General features: G+C 39.9%; 1 protein-coding gene across 2 annotated transcripts; it reads right to left on the bottom strand.

Moving 5' to 3' along the window:
* Nucleotides 1–3858: 3858 nt before the first annotated feature.
* Nucleotides 3859–18842, bottom strand: MS4A1 (membrane spanning 4-domains A1). Of its 2 annotated transcripts, none has more exons than XM_032152992.2 (7): nucleotides 18743–18842; nucleotides 12125–12299; nucleotides 11536–11655; nucleotides 10309–10365; nucleotides 8501–8737; nucleotides 7597–7698; nucleotides 3859–6376 (listed from the first exon to the last, which is right to left on the bottom strand). In XM_032152992.2, exons 2-7 carry the CDS (start codon nucleotides 12281–12283, stop codon nucleotides 6158–6160), a joined length of 894 nt encoding a protein of 297 aa, XP_032008883.1. In that variant the 5' UTR covers nucleotides 12284–12299; nucleotides 18743–18842; the 3' UTR covers nucleotides 3859–6157. The 2 variants fall into 2 exon arrangements, with proteins under 2 accessions (XP_032008883.1, XP_032008884.1); XM_032152993.2 differs by having other exon boundaries at nucleotides 7597–7659.
* Between the last annotated feature and the right edge of the window lie 1538 nt (nucleotides 18843–20380).

Here is a 20380-nt window from a genome sequence, read left to right as displayed (position 1 = left end):
AGAGAAAAGACAGACTGTAATTCACTGAAAAATGAATGCGATATGAAAACATTCAAACTTGAAAGCAGACTCTGCTTTCGAGTTGTTTGGTTGTGAAGGAGAGGAGAGAGAGAATTCAATGTTTGCACGAGCATCTAGGCAAGCAATTACCTCAGAATGGTGGGAGGTCTAGAGCCTACAGGCACAGCTAGATAAAAGGGCTACATTCATTCAGCAAATTCAACAAATTCAACTTTCCATGTGCTTGGTACTAAGTGCTGTATATATAGGAGTAAACAACATAGACAAGAATTCCTGCCTTTGTGAAGTGTACAGAATTTAGATGCATTAGTCTCCATCTCACTAGTGAGTAGTCAAGAGGATGGTGCAGGTGCAATTTAGACACTTCTATTCACTTAGAGCTAAAGTTCAGTCATATCACTTATAATAACTCATTGACAATTGTGTGTTGTAAAATGTTCTTCAAAGCAATTCTTGCTCATCTTTGATGGAAACAGTCACAGCAGCCAATACAGTAGCAACAAATCTGTGAGGTGCAGCATCAGTGACAAGAATGATATTGCTCCATGAACCAGGTGAGATCAAGGAAAAGAGAAGTCCCCAGCCCTAAAGCATCAGAAAGCTCTCATAGCTCTAGCACCATTTTTCATCAGCTTCTGCAGTAACAGAGTTGCCCAGAGGTTTATCCACAACTTTCTGTACTTTTATCTTTATAGGAAATGAAACTTGTTGAAGTTATGCTTTTGCATTTTGCAGGAAACAGCTGCAGTGAATCAGAGTTGATGACAGGAATAATGCATCACGAGATGACAGAAAACTTTTATTAAGACATTAAATGAGACACGCAATTTTTCTTCTTTTAAATAAACTTGAATTAGGTGCTTGTCAAAAAAAATGCTAAGATCCATCTAGGATATACTATTTTGCAGGCCTTTTGTTTGCCAATGCGGAACTGCAAGAGATTCTCTTAAAGACTTTTTCTTTCCTGAGTTCACTTGAAAATGTTTAATTAGGAAAGCTCTGAGAAAGACAAATTCAAAAAAAGGCTCTCATTGAACGGGACAAAAGGGAGTAGAGTTCAGCAGAATTGAGTTTTCCGCAGGCGTTTAGCATTCTAACATAGGATGCATGCTATTTTTTAAATCACTAGTTTTCACGGCAGCTGTACTATAACTGTAAAAGAACAACTTCAGCCAAATTAAATTTAAAGGAGTTTAATTGAGCAATGAATGATGCGCGAATCGGGCAGCCTCTCAAGCCAGAGGTTGAGAGACTTCAGCACAGTCACGTGATGGAAGAAGATTTATGAACAGAAAAAGAAAAGTGACGTGCAGAAAATGGAAATAAGGTAGAAAAACAGTTGGATTGGTTACAGGTTGGCATTTACCTTATTTGATCACGATTCGAACAGTTGACGACATTTGATTGATCAAAACTTCATGACTGGCACAAGTGTAGGCTACGGTCTGTTTACACCTCCACTTGTTATAGTTCACGATGTAAAGAAAAACCTTTAGGTCAGCCTTAAAATACGTAGGGAGGCGGGCCGGGTGCGGTGGTTCACGCCTGTAATCCCAGCAGTTTGGGAGGCCGAGGCGGGCAGATCATGAGGTCAGGAGATTGAGACCATCCTGGCTAACACGGTGAAACCCCATCTCTACTAAAAATACAAAAAATTAGCCAGGTGTGGAGGCGGGCGCCTATAGTCCCAGGTACTCGGGAGGCTGAGGCAGGAGAATGGTGTGAACCCGGGAGGTGGAGCTTGCAGTGAGCCGAGATCGTGCCACTGCACTCCAGCCTGGGCGACAGAGCGAGACTCCGTCTCAAAACAAACAAACAAACAAAAAAATGTAAGGAGGCAGCTTTAGGCTAGACTTGATTTAATTTGAATTATCTGGGGACCTTTTAAAAATCCCAATGCCTAATGCTAGCCCAGAGATTCTAATGATTACATCTGGGCTCAGCTTAGGCAGTAGGGCTTTGGAAAACTCTCACTTCATGCTAATGTGCATCCATTTGGTAACCCCTATTCTAAATTCCTTCTGGGGAGTCTAAAGTATACCAAAACTCAAAACCCAAACAGTATGGAGTAAAGTTGTGTCCTTCTTTATTTCCTTTACTTTCTTTCTTTCTCTTTCTTTTCCTTCCTTCCTTCCTTCCTTCCTTCCTTCCTTCCTTCCTTCCTTCCTATTTTTCCTTGTTTCTTTGTTTGTTTAAGAACAAAGTTATCTATTTTTTCTTTGGTTGCTTGCGCCTCTGGTGTCATATTTAAGAACTCATTGCCTTTCCAAGGTAACAAAATGTATACCTATGTTTTCTCCTAAGAGGTTTTATAGTTTTAGCTCCTACATTTAGGCCTCCATTTTAATTTTTGTGTATGGTGTGAGGTAGGTATCCAATTTTATTCTTTTGCATATGGCTATCCAGTTGTCCCACCACAGTTTGTTGAAAAGATTGTTCTTTTCCCGTTGAGTTTTCTTGGACCTTTATTGGTCATCTTTTAATACATATGCTTATATCATTCTCAATTAGGCACTAAGATTTTTGAGATCAGGGAGCTTCTCCTATCTTTATCTGTACTCTTCCATACTTAACAAAATGCTTTACCCGTAACAGGTACCTGATGAACTAATTTCTCTTTCTCCAGCCAGATAGGAAGTTCTAAGGGGAGACAACTTATTTATTCTTGCTCAGCATTTTGCACTGCTGAGTAGGCTGGGGTCAATAGAGGATAATTGTAACTTTGCTTTGATTTTGCCACCACATGATTCTATCATATTCATTTATTACTTGGTAGTTTTTAGCTCAGAACACACAACCCAAGTTTTCCATAAAAGGAAACTCACTGAAGGATTGAAGACTTAACCTAGGAAAATTTCAGATTTGAACCCCTCCATCAGTGTTTTATGTTATACACCAAGAATTTAAAACAAATCAAATTTCTTTTGTTTTTTTTGAGATGGAGTCTCGCTCTTTCACCCAGGCTGGAGTGCAGTGGCGCGATCTCGGCTCACTGCAAGCTCCGCCTCCCGGGTTCACGCCATTCTCCTGCCTCAGCCTCTCCGAGTAGCTGGGACTACAGGCGCCCGCCACCATGCCTGGCTAATTTTTTGTATTTTTAGTAGAGACAGGGTTTCACTGTTGTCTCGATCTCCTGACCTCGTGATCCGCCCGCCTCGGCCTCCCAAAGTGCTGGGATTACAAGCATGAGCCACCGCGCCTGGCCACAAATCAAATTTCTTAAATGAACTCATGCTAAATGAATCTGAAATAAGTATTTCTGTGTATTGGATCTTTGACTATTCCCTTGTCGATGTGAAATTAAAAAGAAATTTTCTGGCTTTTAACAGGTGCTAGTACTTCCTACTGGTCAATGTTGACAAGACTTTAAATGTAAAGCTGCATTTTGAATAATAAGAGGAAACATGTATCTTGCTCATGATTTCTGTGCTCCAGAAGTGATTTGTAAAAAGAAAGAAAAAGAAATACCCTACATATCCAATAATAGAGGAATGGTAAATTTATATTGATTCATAAAATCCTAAGTTGAAATTAAATGATGCTTATGAAATTATATATCAATAAGGAAAAATCTATGATATACTGTTACATGTAAAAAGCAAATATTATGCAGTGATTGTAACTGAGTAAAGTTATCTATTACTATGAAGTAGGATAATCAACCATCCTGTTTGCCTGGGACTATCTTGGTTTTAACATTGAAAATCCTGTATCCCAGGAAATCCCTCAGACTCAGACAAACTGGGATGGTTTATCACCTTATTTTAAACAAAGATTATAAGAAAACCAGAAGAAAATGAAAAGAAGTTATGTCAGCCTCCTAGTCAATGAGTGCAATTGGGTTTTTAAAGTTTATTTCCTTTGTGATATAACATTATTTTTACAAAAATACAAATAGAGAGGAAACACTAAGGCTAGAGAATATATCTTCCACTTCTTGGCAAAGCATGTTTACTATTGGCCAATGTTATTATTCGACTCTATATTGCCAAAGGGATAATTGGGGAGAAGGTCATAGGAATTCTCATTTTTCTTTAATAGTAGACATTAAAGATGTCTCCTATTACAAGGAGTTATCTGAGGTCAGCAAAAACTAATTATTTGAGGTCATACAAATGACTCAAAATTCTTAGAGAAACCATGGGTTTGGAGAGGAATCCTGATATATATTTCAGAAGTGGAGAAAAAATAAGATAGAAATAAGATCTTGTATTTTTTTTAAAGATTTCTGACTTTCATTTGTTTCTCAGGCCTGCCCCTACCATGCCCTTTTCCTTCTTCTCTAGTTCCAGTCAGGATCACCTGCCATATATTTCAGTTGTCTGCAGTTCTGGGAATAAGGAATCTGTTATCAATGACCTATCCCATGAACATTTTCTTTGGGAACGTGTGTGAGAATATATAGACATGAATATTTGATGACCTGACAACTTACAGCTCAAACCTAGATTGGGGTTATGTAAATAGGAACTCAAGGCTGTAAGAGCCTCCCATGGTCTAACGTTTCAAGAGTAGAGAAGAATAGACAAACACCCATGTTAGAATCATCTGTTGCAGAAAAGAACACAAAGGTAGTTTTATTAATTTAGAATGAAATTTGAGAACTTTACTTACACAGAAATGTTCAGTCTCTGTTTTTTTCTAATTATAGGGAATGTCTTCCACTAGTGGTCTCTAAAAATGTAGAACTATCATAGGGAGTGCAAATTACATTGTCTCTTTACCTGCCACAATCTGGCAGCACTCATCATGTAGCAAATGCCCAAATAATAGACTACAGATTATAGTGACTTCACCTTAGGTTAACATTATTTCTAGGTAAGGTACTAGTATATCTGAATTGAAAAGTAGGGCAGCTGTTGACTCAGATTTGGCATTTTAATTACATTGTTTCCGAGTATGATACTCTGAGAATGTCTATAGCACTTAGTGTCTGCTTTATATAAACTACCAGTTAATTATATAGTTATGATGCAAGTAGTTTTCCAAATGTGGTGAAAGTCTGACTCTTTTTATCCCCATGGGTAAAATCTGATTCTGACTCTCTGTGTCTCTCAGTGCTTGTTTAGTGCTGGTCAGAGAGTAAATTCTTGACAAAAGCTGTTGACTTGGCTCTCACAGTTTATGCAGACATTGGAGAGACAATTTTGTTATTTCAAACATCACAGGATTTGAGTAAGAAGACCTGGTTATGAAACAAGGCCCTCATAATTACTAGTTATGAATGTTGACAAGTTACCTTTTCTTGTTTACAAGTTATTTGATCTCTTTGAATTACTTGTAAAATAGAGATAGGGATTCTTTCTTGATCATGGAACATCAAATGAAGTTATTTGATGAAATACTTTGTCATCTGGAAATTATAAATACAACTAAATGTTGATTATTATTTGAAATTTGGGCACCTCACTGTGGCATTTTCTGTGGTCATTTTTTTCTTTTCTTGCATAAAGGCTAAAAGTAGGTAGACATGCAAGCAATAGCCTAGAGTGGGAGTTAGGAAAAGTTAAGGCAGAGACATGTCCATGTATAAGCTATGCTGTTTTTACAAAAAACAGATGGGTGTTGGCCATTTAGAGCTTCCCTCATAGGATGTGATAATTCTAAGAATGTGCCACAATGCCAGCCCTGTAGAAAGATACATGGAATGGGTTCTATATTGTCCCTAGTTGTTATTTTTTTATCGTCCTTAAAACAATGATGCAAAAGGGACTCCACCAAAAACGTAGATGTGAAAAAAAAAAGATAGTTTAGGAATGTCATGAAGCAGTCATATATCTTTTCCATCAGGTGCAGTCTCCCTGGTTGCTGATGGAGAAAATGAAAAAAAAAATACTATACTAAAAAGCCTATCCAAGGGAACAGGTTAGTAGGAAATCACATTCTGAAGCACTCATTCTGCCTTTCTTCAATGTAAGAAAGTTGCTCAAAAGAAGAATCATGACAACACAAGCTGCTACAACGGCTACATTCTCTACATTCAATGTAAGAGAGAAGGAGCTGTGGTCACTCTATGCAAAGACCAGATAGAGATGTGGGTATGTGCAGAGTACCTCAAGAAATGAAAGTCAGCGTGTCTCTTGGAAGCAGTGAACACTAATGTTTAAAAAAGGAAACAGAAAATAGAAGAAATCACTTAAGGAGAGCTGTCATTTTCTATTGGTGAGGATTCCTGATCTTGGGGGGGTTCTGGAAAGTTTGTCTCTGTTTCTTCTTCTTCCTCTTCTTGGATTGGAATAATTTCAATGTCTTCTTCATTCTTTGGTTGGGAAGATGTTTCAGTTAGCCCAACCACTTCTTCTTTTATTTCAATGGTCTGTTCTTTTTTTTCTTCAGCTGACAGGAGAACTACTTTCTAAAACACAAAATTAAACAAACTATTCTTTACTTTTACCACTGACACCTTTGTCAACAATCTCCACAAACATTTATCAAATACCTCCTGGTTTTTATGCTACTCATGTCATTTATTGTATGCCTTTAAATGCCACGATTTATTTTGCAGATGCTTAAATCCTTATCAAGTCACTTATTAAAACTCGAGTCTGAATAAATCTTCAAGGGCAGCAGACATTGACCACAGTGCCTGGAATGACCACGTGGTATTGGGAAAAGAACATTGCAGTAATAGAAGAGTTTAGATTTTTGTTCTGATTTGCCTTTAGTGAATATAACTCTGGGAGAATAATTTTCTCTCTTTGATACTATTTTTCTTTAAATGCAAAATGAAGTAATTAGCTATGATGTCTAAATTCTATTCTTAATCTAACAGTCTGGTTCTGAAGCAGTTAGTAATGTATCTATTATTGGTCTCTTTTTATTTCCCATTTGTGGAGCCCTTTAACCTGTTGTTTTGGAAGAGGAATTAGGTGAAAAGGAGGGAAGGGGGAATACTGAAAAATGAAACTAAAGAACTAGTGACTTTAGTCAGCCTTCAACCTTCAACCATCTTGCTTTTACACACTGAATATGGAATCATGAAATCAGGATGGAAACCTAAAGTCAAGCAACAGGGAAGGTTAATAAGAAGATGCACAGAGGCAGGGCATGGTGGCTAATGCCTGCAATCCCAGCACTTTGGGAGGCTGAGGCGGGAGGATCACCTGAGGTCAGGAGTTCAAGACCGGCCTGGCCAACATGGTGAACACCTGTCCCTACAAAAATATAAAAATTAGCCAGGCATGATGGCGGGTTGCCTGTAACCCTAGCTACTCGGGAGGGTGAGGCAGGAGAATCACCTGAACCTGGGAGGCGGAGGTTGCAGTGAGCCAAGATCACACCATTGCACTCTAGCCTGGGTGACAAAGTGAGACTCTGTCTCAAAAAAAAAAAAAAAAAAAAAGAAGACGCACAGAATGTAGAACTGTAGGCTCTAACTACAGACTTATTTCAAATTTCAAGACATCTTTTCTTATTATTGATATTATTTGCTTTCTAGAAATATGCCAAGACCAATTGTTTTTTTAAATCAAGCTCCTAGTTTCAATGACTCATCAGATTACATTCTCCATAAATGATCCTTTGTGTATGTGGATTTTCTAGAGGGAGATTTTGGCCAGAGGGGCTACTACTTACAGATTTGGATCTGGAGCATGTTCTTTTCCATTCATTCTCAACAATGCCAGCTATTACAAGTTCCTGGAAGAAGGCAAAGATCAGCATCATTGACAAAATGCCCTGAAAAACAACAGAAGAATGAAGGTGAAAATGTAATAATGGCACAAAGAACACTGTTGGTGTTCAGGAAGTTATTGTTGACTATAATGGAATGATGAAGAGATCAATTCTTTAGACAAGTAATGACCAGCTGTGAGAACTGCTAGTACAGGAGACAACGTCTTTATAACCCTAACTCTTAACACAACTTTTGGCACACAACAGATGGTTAATGTGTATTGCTGATAGAAAGTAAGGTATGAATAATCAGTTGAAGAATCAATTCTATATAGGAAAGAATAAGTTATGAGTCTCAAATTAAATTGTATTCAGCCTTAGTTGATGTGGCATCATGCCAAGGAGACCTCTTCATCCTTGGGAGATGCATTTTTTTTTTATCTCTTTCAAACTCTACGTTTAAAAGTCCTTGGGCAAAAGATATTCATAACATCTTAGGTATTTCTTCTATGCTCATCTTAATCAATATAATGATAAATATTGATGCCATTAATGATGTTGACAATAATTAATGTTAAAGCCAATGCTTATATAGCACTTCTATGTACCAAACACTGTTCCAAATGCTTTGTATATATTAACTTATTTATTCCTCAGAACAACCCTATTAGATAAATAGTGTTACCATCCCCATTTTACAGTTGAAGAAATTGAGGCACAGTGTGGTTAAAATTCTTTCCCAAAGCTACATAGACAATAACTAGCAAACTCAGGTGGTCTGGATCCAGAGTTCATGCTCATAATAAACAAGTCATCCTTCCTCCCTGGAGAGAAATCCAATCTCACACTTACCAAGAACACTTACCAAGAACAGAGATTGTATGCTGTAACAGTATTGGGTAGATGGAGAGTTTTTCTCAGAGGGATTAGCTGGTTCACAGTTGTATATGTTAATATATGATGTATGAGCTCTAATAAAATTCAGACTCTCCATTTTTAAAAAATGGGAAATTTTAATATTAAGTATGTCCATGATTGAAAGAATCATTCCAGAAATGGCAGCAAAGAGGCTCAATGAATTCATTATCATTTTTCCTTTGACCTGAAATGGAGACACAGATTTATTAATTGGGTTTGATTTCCCTTTGGAAAACATAATCTGGGAGGGAATTCCAAATGCAACTGCCCTGACTGACAAAGCAACTACAGCTAAATATACTGAAGTTCTCTCAGTTGTTTTTAGCCTCTTTGTCACTATAAAATAAAATCATGTCTCTATCCTGTTCTCTTCTCAGTCTTCCCTATCTCATTCACCATCCATCTGTTTTATAAAGCAAAAATTCTAAGAGTAACCCTTGATTCTATATCTTGTATCCTTGCATTTCATTCACTGCCACTGCCACCATCCTAGTAGGCATTCAATAAATATTTGTTGAATAAGTGAAGGTAAATATTATCCAGTTTATTATCTGCCTTCATAAATAGGTAGAGGGAAGAGAGTGAAGAAGGTTCTTGTATCACACTTTAGTGGGATGGTATTATGAAGTATAGGTTGGGAAGGTTCAGATAGAACCCTCTAGATCTGTACTATCAAATAAATGGAAATAAAAAAAGCAGAAGCAACAACAGTAACAACACCTATTCCTGCTGACATAGGCTGCAATCAGCCCCAGTCAGCCATCTTCCAAAATACAATTAGGGCTGATGTCTTTGGGTAGTATAGGTAAGAGACTATCAGTGTGAATGTTCTACCTTGCAGGGATGATAAAAGGTTGAAACAGGAAAATATAAATAACAAGTACCATAATGATATGGGATTACTGATTATTATTTTATGCTGCACATATTTCATTCCTGGCTCTATGACCTACACATGGCAAGTCAGTAAGTCTGGCTGTATCTAGAGAATAATTTGATGTTCATAAAAGGTTTTCCCCCACAACTGAGTTTGTCAGGCCACTTTAAGACAGGGACGATCTCAATCCACCCATTCCCTCATTGATTATGAAAGTGACTCAGTTTAGTAAGAGGCAGTGTTGGGGGAGGAATTTTTTGGGAGCGAACTTGCTGGTAAACACTTTTCATCCATACAGCATCTGCAGGCCAGTTTCCTCTGGATCTACATGAGTCCCTAGGGGTTTTATGGGCAACACCGCAGTGTAGCACCTTATAGCCTCTGAAGCACCATCACACAGTCTACTGCCTTTCATCTCCATTGGACATCACATGGTAGCAAGGACTGTTACTCTTTCTTTCTAGGTGAAAACTCAGAAACATAGAGGCAAACTGACTTGTTCAATGTTACGGCCAAAAAGTAGCTTAGCTAGAATTTGAATCAATCATGACATTGATCAGATAATTTTCCTAAATGGTGATCTGGGAGAAAAGATAGGGCTTTCAGAAAGATCTATTATTTTCACACGGCATTTAACATTCATAAGACTGTAGGTATGGTTTTCATGGATCTGCTTTTAGTTCTGTTCCCATGAACATACTTCAGATAGACCTCGCTGCTAAGTTTTTCATAAATAAAATCACAATAACATTGTGGAGGGTCTTTGCTTTTTAGGGCTGAGAGGCTGTGATACCTTGGCTTTTTAAGGGTCTCAGTTTTTAACCGAAAAAATAGGTACTTCTCTGACACGTGGGAAAGAAGGACATATGGTTACTTGCCAAACACTTCCTGGAGTTTTTCTCCGTTGCTGCCAGGAGTGATCCGGAAATAATATACTGTAAAAAAGAGAGGTGGGGGAGATGGAGAGGGGGTGGGCAAGGCAGGAGATAGAGGAGAGAGGGAGATCACTTTTTAACATTGATAACTGGTCAGAAAGAAGCCTACACTTTCAGCAACTTTCACACAACCATCCACCCATTTTTATCAGTTGTATTCATTTTTCAGCTGTCATATTTCTCCTTTATTCAGGCTCAGTGACACTAAATTCATGCCTTTTACTCAATCATCTGGGGATCTGTGACTAGGAATATAGTAAGACCAAAGAGACAGAACTCATATTTCCTCATCAATTAATACTCATACCATGAATTTAAAAGTTTTATTTCTAGTTTTTCTTTGTTTTTAACTTGTGGAACTGCCCTTTGGGGTTCACAGTGACATAAATGACTCTGATGCCGTCTGAAGAGTGAACGGATGCAGAAGGAAATACTTGACCTGAATGGCACAGGCACTCCATTAAAACATTGGCTGTTACAGGAAGTGATGATGACTATTGCTCATCTTCCTTTTCTCACGTTCAGGCTGTGGAATGGAAGAAACTCTTGTTCTAACCCATCTCTACTTGTTTGGAAAATTTTAATCCTGGACTTATCTTTTATAGTGGCAACTATGAAAAGTGTCACGGGGAAATAAACATCACTGTCCTATGTGCCACACCCAGACATGGTTACAGATTTGGAAAACATGTACATAAAACAGCCAAAAGAGTGCTGCTCTGTTGATAAGCAAAATGAGACTGATTTGTGATAGGACAGATTTCACCAGGTACCATAGTAACCAAACAGAATTGTAAGCAAGAAGGAGTAGATGGGAGGAAGTGGATGCTCCTGCTCCCTCTTGCTTTCCAAAACATCTTCCTATCTAGTCTAAATGTCTAGGGCCACCCTCCCCACCAGAACTGACTTTGGAGAGTTCTTGCTTTGGACAGTCCCTGTGAGATCCATGCAGGGCCACTTTCTCTGAATTCACATGAAACAGGACCACTGACTCTCAACCATGGGATTTATACTCAATTTGGTCAACCTGTCTTCTTAATTACTTTAATCCAATAATATTTCCTACTCATATATTTCCCTCAACACAGAAATAATCTGGCATATCCCTGTGGAGCCTTTTAACATTTTTGTCTGCACCATTTCCCAAATGGCTGCTATTCTTTTACTCACCATAATGCCTCCCCAGAGAGGGTACCACACAGTCACACAGATGGGTGCATAGATCCCTGCTGGGATCATCAGAAGACCCCCCAGGGCAATGTGGAAGAGCCCATTCATAATCTGGATAGCCTGGGGAGAGAACAGAGGCAGCAATGGATGAGCTGAAATCATCGCTGCTAGCAGGCAAAGACAAGGTTGGAAGCCCTGGCTCCTGACTTGGAGCTGTGAGGAATGCCTAAAGGAAGCAGTGGAGGTGCGCCAAGAATTTTGTCTTTTCTTGTTCAAATCTGTTTCCTCAACCACATGGGGCATTTCCAGGGAGCAGGTATGCCTGGGATTCTGGCAATGCACTGGGATGGGGGACCCCTGAATATACAAGTCCCAAAACCAAAAGGTGACATAAGATCACCCAGAGGTGATCTAGGTGATAACTTCTCTGATGCACCCCTGATTTAGCCCACTGTGTTAGACATAAAGAACACATCAGGTTGGATCCCAGTTCTTCAAGTTGGATTGAATTCTGTATGTGGCCTATACAGCATCAGCTTCTGTCGGCCAGAGAATCCCTACGACGTGGGACGGAGGGCAACTGACTTACCCCCAAAGCCTTAGATTCCCTCATGAAGAAGCTTTGCGTGGGGCCCACCAGCGAAGACATCCTCCTGAAGAGTGGTTTTGGACCAGGTTGCATAGCAATAGGGCCTTTCATTGGCTCTGCCGGGAAAGTCCCATTTACTGAATTTCTGGGTGTTGTCATTTTGCTCTCAAAACTCCTAAAAATAAAACAAGTAACAAAGTGAGGAGAGCAAGAACAAGATTTTTGGCAATCTTACCTTGTGTCGTGCATCTGAATGCTTCTCTCAGCATTTCCTCCATGAGTGTCATTGAGGGTAGACATGGCCTCTTCCGAGTGACCTTGGATCTGAGGCAAGGCCTACTGCTGAGTTCTGAGAAAGGAGATGGAGGGGTTGTTTAGGAAGAACATGTGGGCCCAGGAGTCCCTGCTAGTGATCTTGGCAACTGGGTTTGGGGCATACTTTATCTTTGTAGAGAACACCTTGCATGTATGACTGCATGTCCTCTTTGTTTCTTATTCCTGGTTGCTTTTCTTGTGCTTTAATATTGAAAAATGTATTTTCAATGGACTTGTCCTTGTCCTTTTGCTTGTCTGCCTTTGGGTATTATGATGGGCCAGAGGCAACATTGCAGAGTATGGTAAGGACTATCTGTAGAAGCAGGAGGGGTCAATTCCAGGCCTCCCTCTGTCTCTAACTCTGCCACCTTGTGCAAGTCACATCAAGAAGGCTCTCTAGGTCGGGCATGGTGGCTCATGCCTGTAATCGAAGCACTTTGGGAGGCCAAGATGGGCAGATAACCTGAGGTCAAGAGTTTGAGACCAGCCTGGCTAACATGGCAAAACCCCATCTCTACTACAAATACAAAAATTAGCCAGGTGTGTTGGTGTGCACCTGTAATCCCAGCTACTCGGGAGGCTAAGGCAGGAGAATTGCTTGAACCCAGGAGGCAGAGGTTGCAGTGAGCTGAGATCACGCCACTGCATTCTAGCCTGGGCAACAGAGTAAGACTCGGTCTCAAAGGGAAAAAAAAGGCTCTCTGCGGCTTTCTAATGCGGTATGTAGGACTGTGGCCTCCTGAGTCAGATTGCCTAGGTTTCAATAGTGATTCCTCTATTTGTTCTGAGATGTTGGGCAAGTTCTTTAAATTCTCTGGGCCTCAGGTTCAACTGTAAAATTGAAATAATAAAAATTCTTATCTCGTGGGCTGGTATGACACTTAACTGGGCTCGTGGTCTGTGCATGGCTAATGTCTTTGTTCAGGTGTAGCTCAAATGTCAGCTCCTATAGGAGGCTACCTTGAACCCTCAATCTATAACACGTACTCCTATTTGCTGTCTTTTACAAAATCCTATCTTATTTGCTTTACGGCATTGATCACTGTAGGAAATTACCTTATTTATTTAATTGCTTATTGTCAATCTCTTCCCCGCAGAATGGAAGTTCCATCAAAGTAGAGATTTTGTTCTCTCTTTTTCAGTATCTAAAATAATTCTTGGATTTAGTTACTTCTTAATAAATATTATTGAATAAATAAATGTATGCAAAGAACCCATGTTGGAATAAATAGTTATTTTTGTTGCTATTCTTGTTCTTTGTACTTTACTGAGCATTAGTTTCAATTTTATCCTCTCTGAGATGTAAGACATAAATAAGTTAACATATGTAATTGTGCCTAGGACAAAGGGAGAGTGTAGTAAATGCTATTTATCAGTTTTCATGATTTATTCATTTCTGAAATGAGAAGGCAATTAATAAGGCCCTTTCCAGCTCAGACATTTTAAGATTCTTTTCAATCTTCATCTTGGATTTCCTAGTATTCACTTCTTTATGTTAACCACTTATATGGACTCCATTGGGTCTTTCCTGGAATCTGAAAATCCCTCTTTTGGGGACACATCTTTGCTCTTGTCTTTATTGATTGTAAGTCATGTAAGATGTCTTGGAAATCAAGACTGTCTATCCAGGTCACATATCTTACTGAAGCCAGTGCCACATCCCAGCCATTAGACCACAGGCTGAAGTATATCTTACTGAAGTCAGTCAGAGCTGAGTAGCTGCAGGTGTGCTGTAAAACAGGCAGCTGACTACTGTCACTCACACTTATACCTACTTTATGGCTAGAAGTAAATTTGACACATGGCATCTCATCTGAGCCTTATAGAATAGGCAAGGGGTGAATCATCACGTGTGTTTTATAGAAGAGGAAACAAGGGCACGGAGAAGTTAGGTTACTCTGCCAAGTTACCTAATTAGTAAATCTTTATTTGTTTGTTTTCATGACACGGCCTTGCTCTGTCGCCCAGGCTGCAGTGCAGTGGCATGATCACAGCTCACTGCAGCCTCTGCCTACTGGGCTCAGGTGATCCTTCTGCCTCAGCCTCTGGAGTAGCTGGGACCATGGGCAACCGCCACCATACTTAGCTAATTTTTATATATTTTTTAGAGATGGGGTCTTGCCATGTTGCCCAGGCTGGTCTTGAACTCCTGGACTCAAGCAATCTGCCCCCTCCACCTCCCAAAGTGCTAGGATTACAGTTGTGAGCCACCACGCCCAGCCAGTAAAGATTTAAAATGAAGACTTGGATCTCTCAAATGAGGCGTCCAGGGTACCAGGCTGCTTTGTCTCCTGTGAGAAACAGGAATTCAGCCTTTCCCTATGACCCCTCTTTTCTCCTTCCAATATATGCACTATGTGAATGACTATAAATCAATTGAAAATTATTATCCGTCTGGCGCATGGGCTAGAGGAAAGAGAGAAGAAACTTTGATTGTTTCTCACTTGATTTTGCCCCTGCCCTAGGTAGCCAGATGCCACATGGTCCTGGGGATCTGCTTTGTACAACAAGCCACTCTACAAGACCTCTAACAAAAAGGAATATTTTAATATAGCCCACTAAAGAGTTTGCAGACTGATTCTGGTCACCAGGTAGGATTTCTAGAGCTAGTCCAAACCTCAGAAACCATTCTGTTCATTTCACAAATGAGGAAACTGCAGTCTGGGTATAGAATGTGCCTTGGTAAAGACCTCACGGTTAGCAGCAGAGCCAAGCTAGAAGGCAGTCACCATGGCTCTGATGTTGATGCTTTTTCTGCTGTACTATAGGTGAGTCCAGATAATTATAGTTGTTTACTGAGCACCTACTATATACTAGGGATATTGTATATGGTATTACCAACTCAACACCTTCCTAAGTAGGCATTTTGACTACTTTCTGCAGATGAGGAAATGGAGGTTCAGAGAGGTTATTTTTCCCAAGGTCCTATGGCAAGTATGGAACGAGCTGGGAGTCACTACACTCCGCCCCAGAGGGGTAACTCTAGTGAAGATAACTTAAAGTGCAAAGATCATCAATTGTTTGAACTGAAGGAGATGATTGGACTACCATTGTTTTAATTTCATTTTATTCATCAACTTCTTGATTAAAGCTGTGTCTGTATTATTGGTGAGATAAACCTTTTTTGTAAGCCAATTCTACTTGGGCTATGCCTGTTGTGACTAATGGCAATAATGACCACGAGGGCTGTGTGTGTGTGTGTGTGTGTGTGTGTGTGTGTGTGTGTGTGTATTTTATTTCTTTGTTAAAATGGTATCTCATGATGGCAACTATACTTCTACAGACCTTAAACAAATATTTGTATAAAATAGTAGTTTATAAACAAACACGAGTGCTTTCTCTGTTTTTTATTTTTTATGGAAACTATCTCTCTTTCATATATATATCTGATATATATCTGATATATATATCTATATATCATATATATCTATATAGCTAGATATCATATCTATATATCTATATCTATATATATATCATATATATAGATCTCTGTAATGAAAAGCTTTTGTTCCATGAGAATTCATAAATACGTAAAACTAGCCCACATACTCCTACGGAAATTGGAGATTCTTGCAATTTTGCCTTATCATTAAAATAAATTGTTCACAATGACTTAGTGCTCAATGCACAGTTGTGCTCAAAGACTAGTTGGTAGATTAGTAGGGGTTATGGACCACATTAGCCAAAATATGATAACAGTAAGTTTTACATTTGCTGGTGTCAAAATCAGCATGAATGTTAAAATCAAGACTCAGGTGATCACTCAGTACCGCATTTAATTACTCACACTAACGCCTGCAAATTTTTTTTATTTTTAAAGGCACCCCTGTTTTCACATCCATCCACTGAAGACGATCTCACAGCCTTTATGGGTTTTGGTTTGAATAGACTTTTAAGTCCACTCATACCATCATATACTGAGAAGTTTAAAACTGCCTCACTTTTGTTACCTCACCTTCATTCTTTTCCACTCAAAATAGCTTTGCATTTTTATCTTTTCTGGCCTGCTGTGCACTTATCTCCGAGGAAGAATGCTCTTACTTCCCTTCCCTCTGTGCTTTTCAGCCCATCTCAGTCCAACCAAGCTGTTAGCCCTTCCAAGAAATTATTTCTTGTTTGCACCTTCAGTCTCCCAATTTCTGGCAATATGTAGCAGACAGAGTTAGTCCCATCTCTCTTGCTTGCTCCTCTGTGGTCTCTCTGTAAGTTTAGGGTAATAGTTGCCTTCCCCATTTCAAAGTATCATTTTGAGAATATGAGATAAGTTGCATTTGTTAAGGTGCTAAATACTCCTTTTATGACTAAAATGTACTTCTGTGTCCCTGAATCCCAAAGTCCTCTTCTTTTAATCTAGCAATGTCCTTGGCCACTGCCCAGGCTCACTTTTTCTTCACTGCAGCTGCTTCAAAGCTTTGCTACCCACTCTTTTCCCCCACCTCCTCTCCACCCACTCACTTCTCAATGCTTGGCAACTAGTTTCCGCCAGTCACTGGACTGAAACTGCTCTTTGAGGACTGTGCTGCGAAGTCAGTGGTCTTTTCTCAGGCCTCATGTCTCAGATTGTTTTATTTGTTTCTTCTGCCACCCAGGCTTAGAGAGTTGGGACCACATTTCACTTTAGCTCCATCATCTCTCGGTCCATCTTCATCTTGGCTATTGGTCAGTCAGTGGCCAAGTCATGCCATTTCTACCTCTGCAACGCATTTTGTGTGTGGGTCTTTTTTCTATATCCAGAGTCACCTGTAAGTTTCTCATTTCCATTCATGCTTTTCTGCCTTCAGTCTTTCTCTTTTCTAATCCATTGTCCACAAGGCTGCTACATCAAGCTCCCAATCACTGCTTTGAGTGATGCTCTTCCTGAGCCTGAACTCCTTTGCTGGCCTGTCATTACCTGCTGGAGAAACCCTTCATCTAACCCCTCAAGGCCTTTGGAATTCAGCCCCGTATGACTTCCCAAGCTTATATCCCACTACCACCACCAGAGCCACTGGTCTATACATGTCCTCTACCTTCTTTCCTGAATCTTCTCAACTTTGAAGGGTTCCTTCTCCCTCCCTCTTTACTTTCAATCAAACTCTGCATTAGACATGCACATCACCTGAGGGCGTTCCTGCTCTCCTTGCTTGATTGCAAGGAATCCTTCAGAGCTCCTAGCTCTTTGCTTTCCTTACTAGACATCAACTACTTTCTTCCGAGAATCCTGTATCCTACTAGACTTGCATAGGGAACCTGTTTTCTATGTACTATGAGCTCAGTAACGTTAAGCTGAACATCAAACTCAGCTACTTCCTCAGGGAAGCTTTACATATGCTCACAATGGCCAGGCGCAGTGGCTCACACCTGTAATCCCAGCACTTTGGGAAGCTGAGGCAGGCGGATCCCCTGAGGTCGGGAGCTCGAGACCAGCCTGGCAAACATGGAGAAAACTTGTCTCCACTAAAAAACGAACAAACAAACAAAACACACACACACAAATGCTCACAGTGCTGGATTAAACATTTCTTTCCACCGGATTCTCAGTGAGATTAAGCCATTTTATGGGAAACAGGGAAAGGGAATCACTTATATACTGGATTCAGAAAACAGTAATGACATGATTAAAATTAATCCTTGTTTTCCTTCATTAGATCTCCCTCCCATCTGCAGTGCCCCCTCTTACTCTTGGTTTCCCATGTGATAGATTTGAGGCAGGATCTCATGCTCAACTTGGTGTCCACAAATCCCCTCCAGAAAATGTTAGCCTGTAAAGCCACCTATACTTCTAGGTATATTTACATTTAATGTAGACAAAAGCATTCATAGGAAGAGGAATGGAGTTTTTTTCATTATGGCTATGACTGATTATTTTCTCATTTGGTATTGGGAAGTCCTAAGGGATTCAGGATTTTAGTTCTAATTTTCATAATGCAATGGGTACCACTGCCCCCATTATATAGATGAGGAAGCTGAGGCTTTAGAGGTTTAGTAATTTGCCCGAGGTTATATGGCTTGTAAGTGGTAGAGCTCCAGTTTGAACCCAATGGTTTAGAAACCATGATTTAATCTATATGCTACAATCTACTACTTTTGTGGAATGATTCACAGTTGACTGCGTAGGGTAATTGTCGAGAGGGAGACTGATTAGAGGAGTGAGTGGGAAGCAAGCCTTCATAGCGTCACCCCTCCTTAAGTTATAGAACTTTTAGGAAGTCTGACTAGGGAAACTCTAGAATTAAGACCAAGAACCTCTAGTCTTCAAAACCATTCTATACCTTATCCATCACCTCCTTTAAGTCATTTAAAGAAAGCAAATTGATTCCTTACCTGAGTCTCCAAGGCCTCAAATCTCAAGGGCTGATTTGGATGCTAGCTGCGGAGTTCAGTGTGTGCAGTTCGTTTCTCAAGCACACTGGGAGGGTGAGTGAGGTAGTCCAGGCCTGAAGATGAAATCGCTGATAGACATCAGGTGACAGGAAATCAGTAGCTTCCGCTACCTTGGGCTTCACTCCAATTACTTTGGTTTAACACTTACCATAGCTGAAGGAGGTGCAATAAAAGTTTCTGCCTTACCAGGTTTCACTTCTTGAAAAACACCCCAGGGGACTGCCTGGCATGCTCATGCTACCTTAATTAGAAGAACTTCTGCAGCCCCCACCCTATAAGCAGGTGTGGATGGTAGGTCCCTAAGGACAAGAAAGAGTCTAGAAGTTGGCCAAAGATGGGCTGTTAGCAATGACTTTTACCTTCTGGCTTCACTTTTAGGGCTGAGTAGGTGGAAAGGAGGCATCCATGCAGAGATTCAAGAATCACTGAGGCTGTACACTTGGCAGCACTATAATTAGGGATCCCCAAATATTGTCCTCATTGGCTCATGCTTAGGTTTCTAATGAACCATGTATATATCTTGTGTCAGATTTAGCAGAAATGGCCTAAAATTATACTTTAGTGCCATAGTACATGTACCCAGCCACTCAAAGCAAGAATTAGCCTCCATATTTGGAAATATAAATTGAAATAGCACTTCTACCTCTGAACCCACCTTTTTCTTCCATCTGTCAAGTTCCCTTGTGTCCCCTCTCTTTTTAATCTAGTCTGGAGCTGCAGGGTCATCAAGCCCAGTGCTAGATCAAGTAGGGAAATGGAAGAAGTTGGTGGTGTCAGGAGAGTCTAAATATTTGGGATGTGAATCAAAGTTTTGCCCAAAGATATTGTCATCTCTCTCTCCCTACAATATTCAGCTTTTATGTTCATATGTGGGATTTTTAATTACATTTTTATTTCCTTGTTCATTGCTTCATTTTATTAGAGACACAGAGCTATAGTTAGGTAATTATTTGTTCATTTAATCTAAAAGGATGAAATATGGCAGGCAGCTCTGTTGCCTAATTCGAGGTTCATTCCTGTCTCTCTCTTTCATCTCTTCTCTCTTTCTCTTTCTGCCTCTCTTTTTAAATTTAAGATAGTTTGGAACCATAGGGTTAGACCCACTGGGTAGAAGTAGTTCTGGGGAGGCTGATTGTGGTGTGATATTTAAAAAGATGCCACTTAAAAAAAAAAACCACTGGAGCGGTTCATTAGGGGAACTGGCTACCATTTGAATAGAGAATTTACTTCTTCAAGAATACTCAAGTAAAGCCATGCAGTCACCTCTCAGAGATGCTGTAGAGTGAAGGAGAGTGGGAACAGAAGATCCATCATCCATTTAACATTCTAATTGAGGGTCTCTGCATATCTGCTGAAATGCTTGAGTGATTGGTGATGGGAGGACAATTACCTAGGGTCTGAGTTGTGGATGGTTGTGAAACGTGAGGTTTGAGTCCTGGATGGTGGGGTGGTTAGAGGCATGTGCCTTCATTTTAGCTGGCATGGGAACAGGGTCAGAACTTGGCAAATGTATGGCAGCAAAGGGGCTTGAGTTGTGGCTGCACAACCTGGTCTTTTGTGTCCTTTTCTCTGTTTGAG

The sequence above is a fragment of the Hylobates moloch genome, unplaced genomic scaffold, assembly GCF_009828535.3.
Source record: "Hylobates moloch isolate HMO894 unplaced genomic scaffold, HMol_V3 SCAFFOLD_5, whole genome shotgun sequence".
NCBI lineage: Eukaryota > Metazoa > Chordata > Mammalia > Primates > Hylobatidae > Hylobates > Hylobates moloch.
The sequence above is the reverse complement of the archived record's forward strand: the minus strand, read 5'-3'. Positions and strand labels throughout refer to the sequence as shown.

Bases quoted from the DNA above. Each gene is read 5' to 3' on its own strand.
- MS4A1 (XM_032152992.2), bottom strand. From the start codon at position 12,283: ATGACAACACCCAGAAATTCAGTAAATGGGACTTTCCCGGCAGAGCCA. The intron at 10,366-11,535 runs GTGAGTAAAAGA...TCTTTTTTACAG, and splicing joins CTCTCTGGGGAGGCATTATG to TATATTATTTCCGGATCACT. The intron at 6,377-7,596 runs GTAAGTAGTAGC...TTTGTGTTTTAG, and splicing joins CATGCTCCAGATCCAAATCT to AAAGTAGTTCTCCTGTCAGC.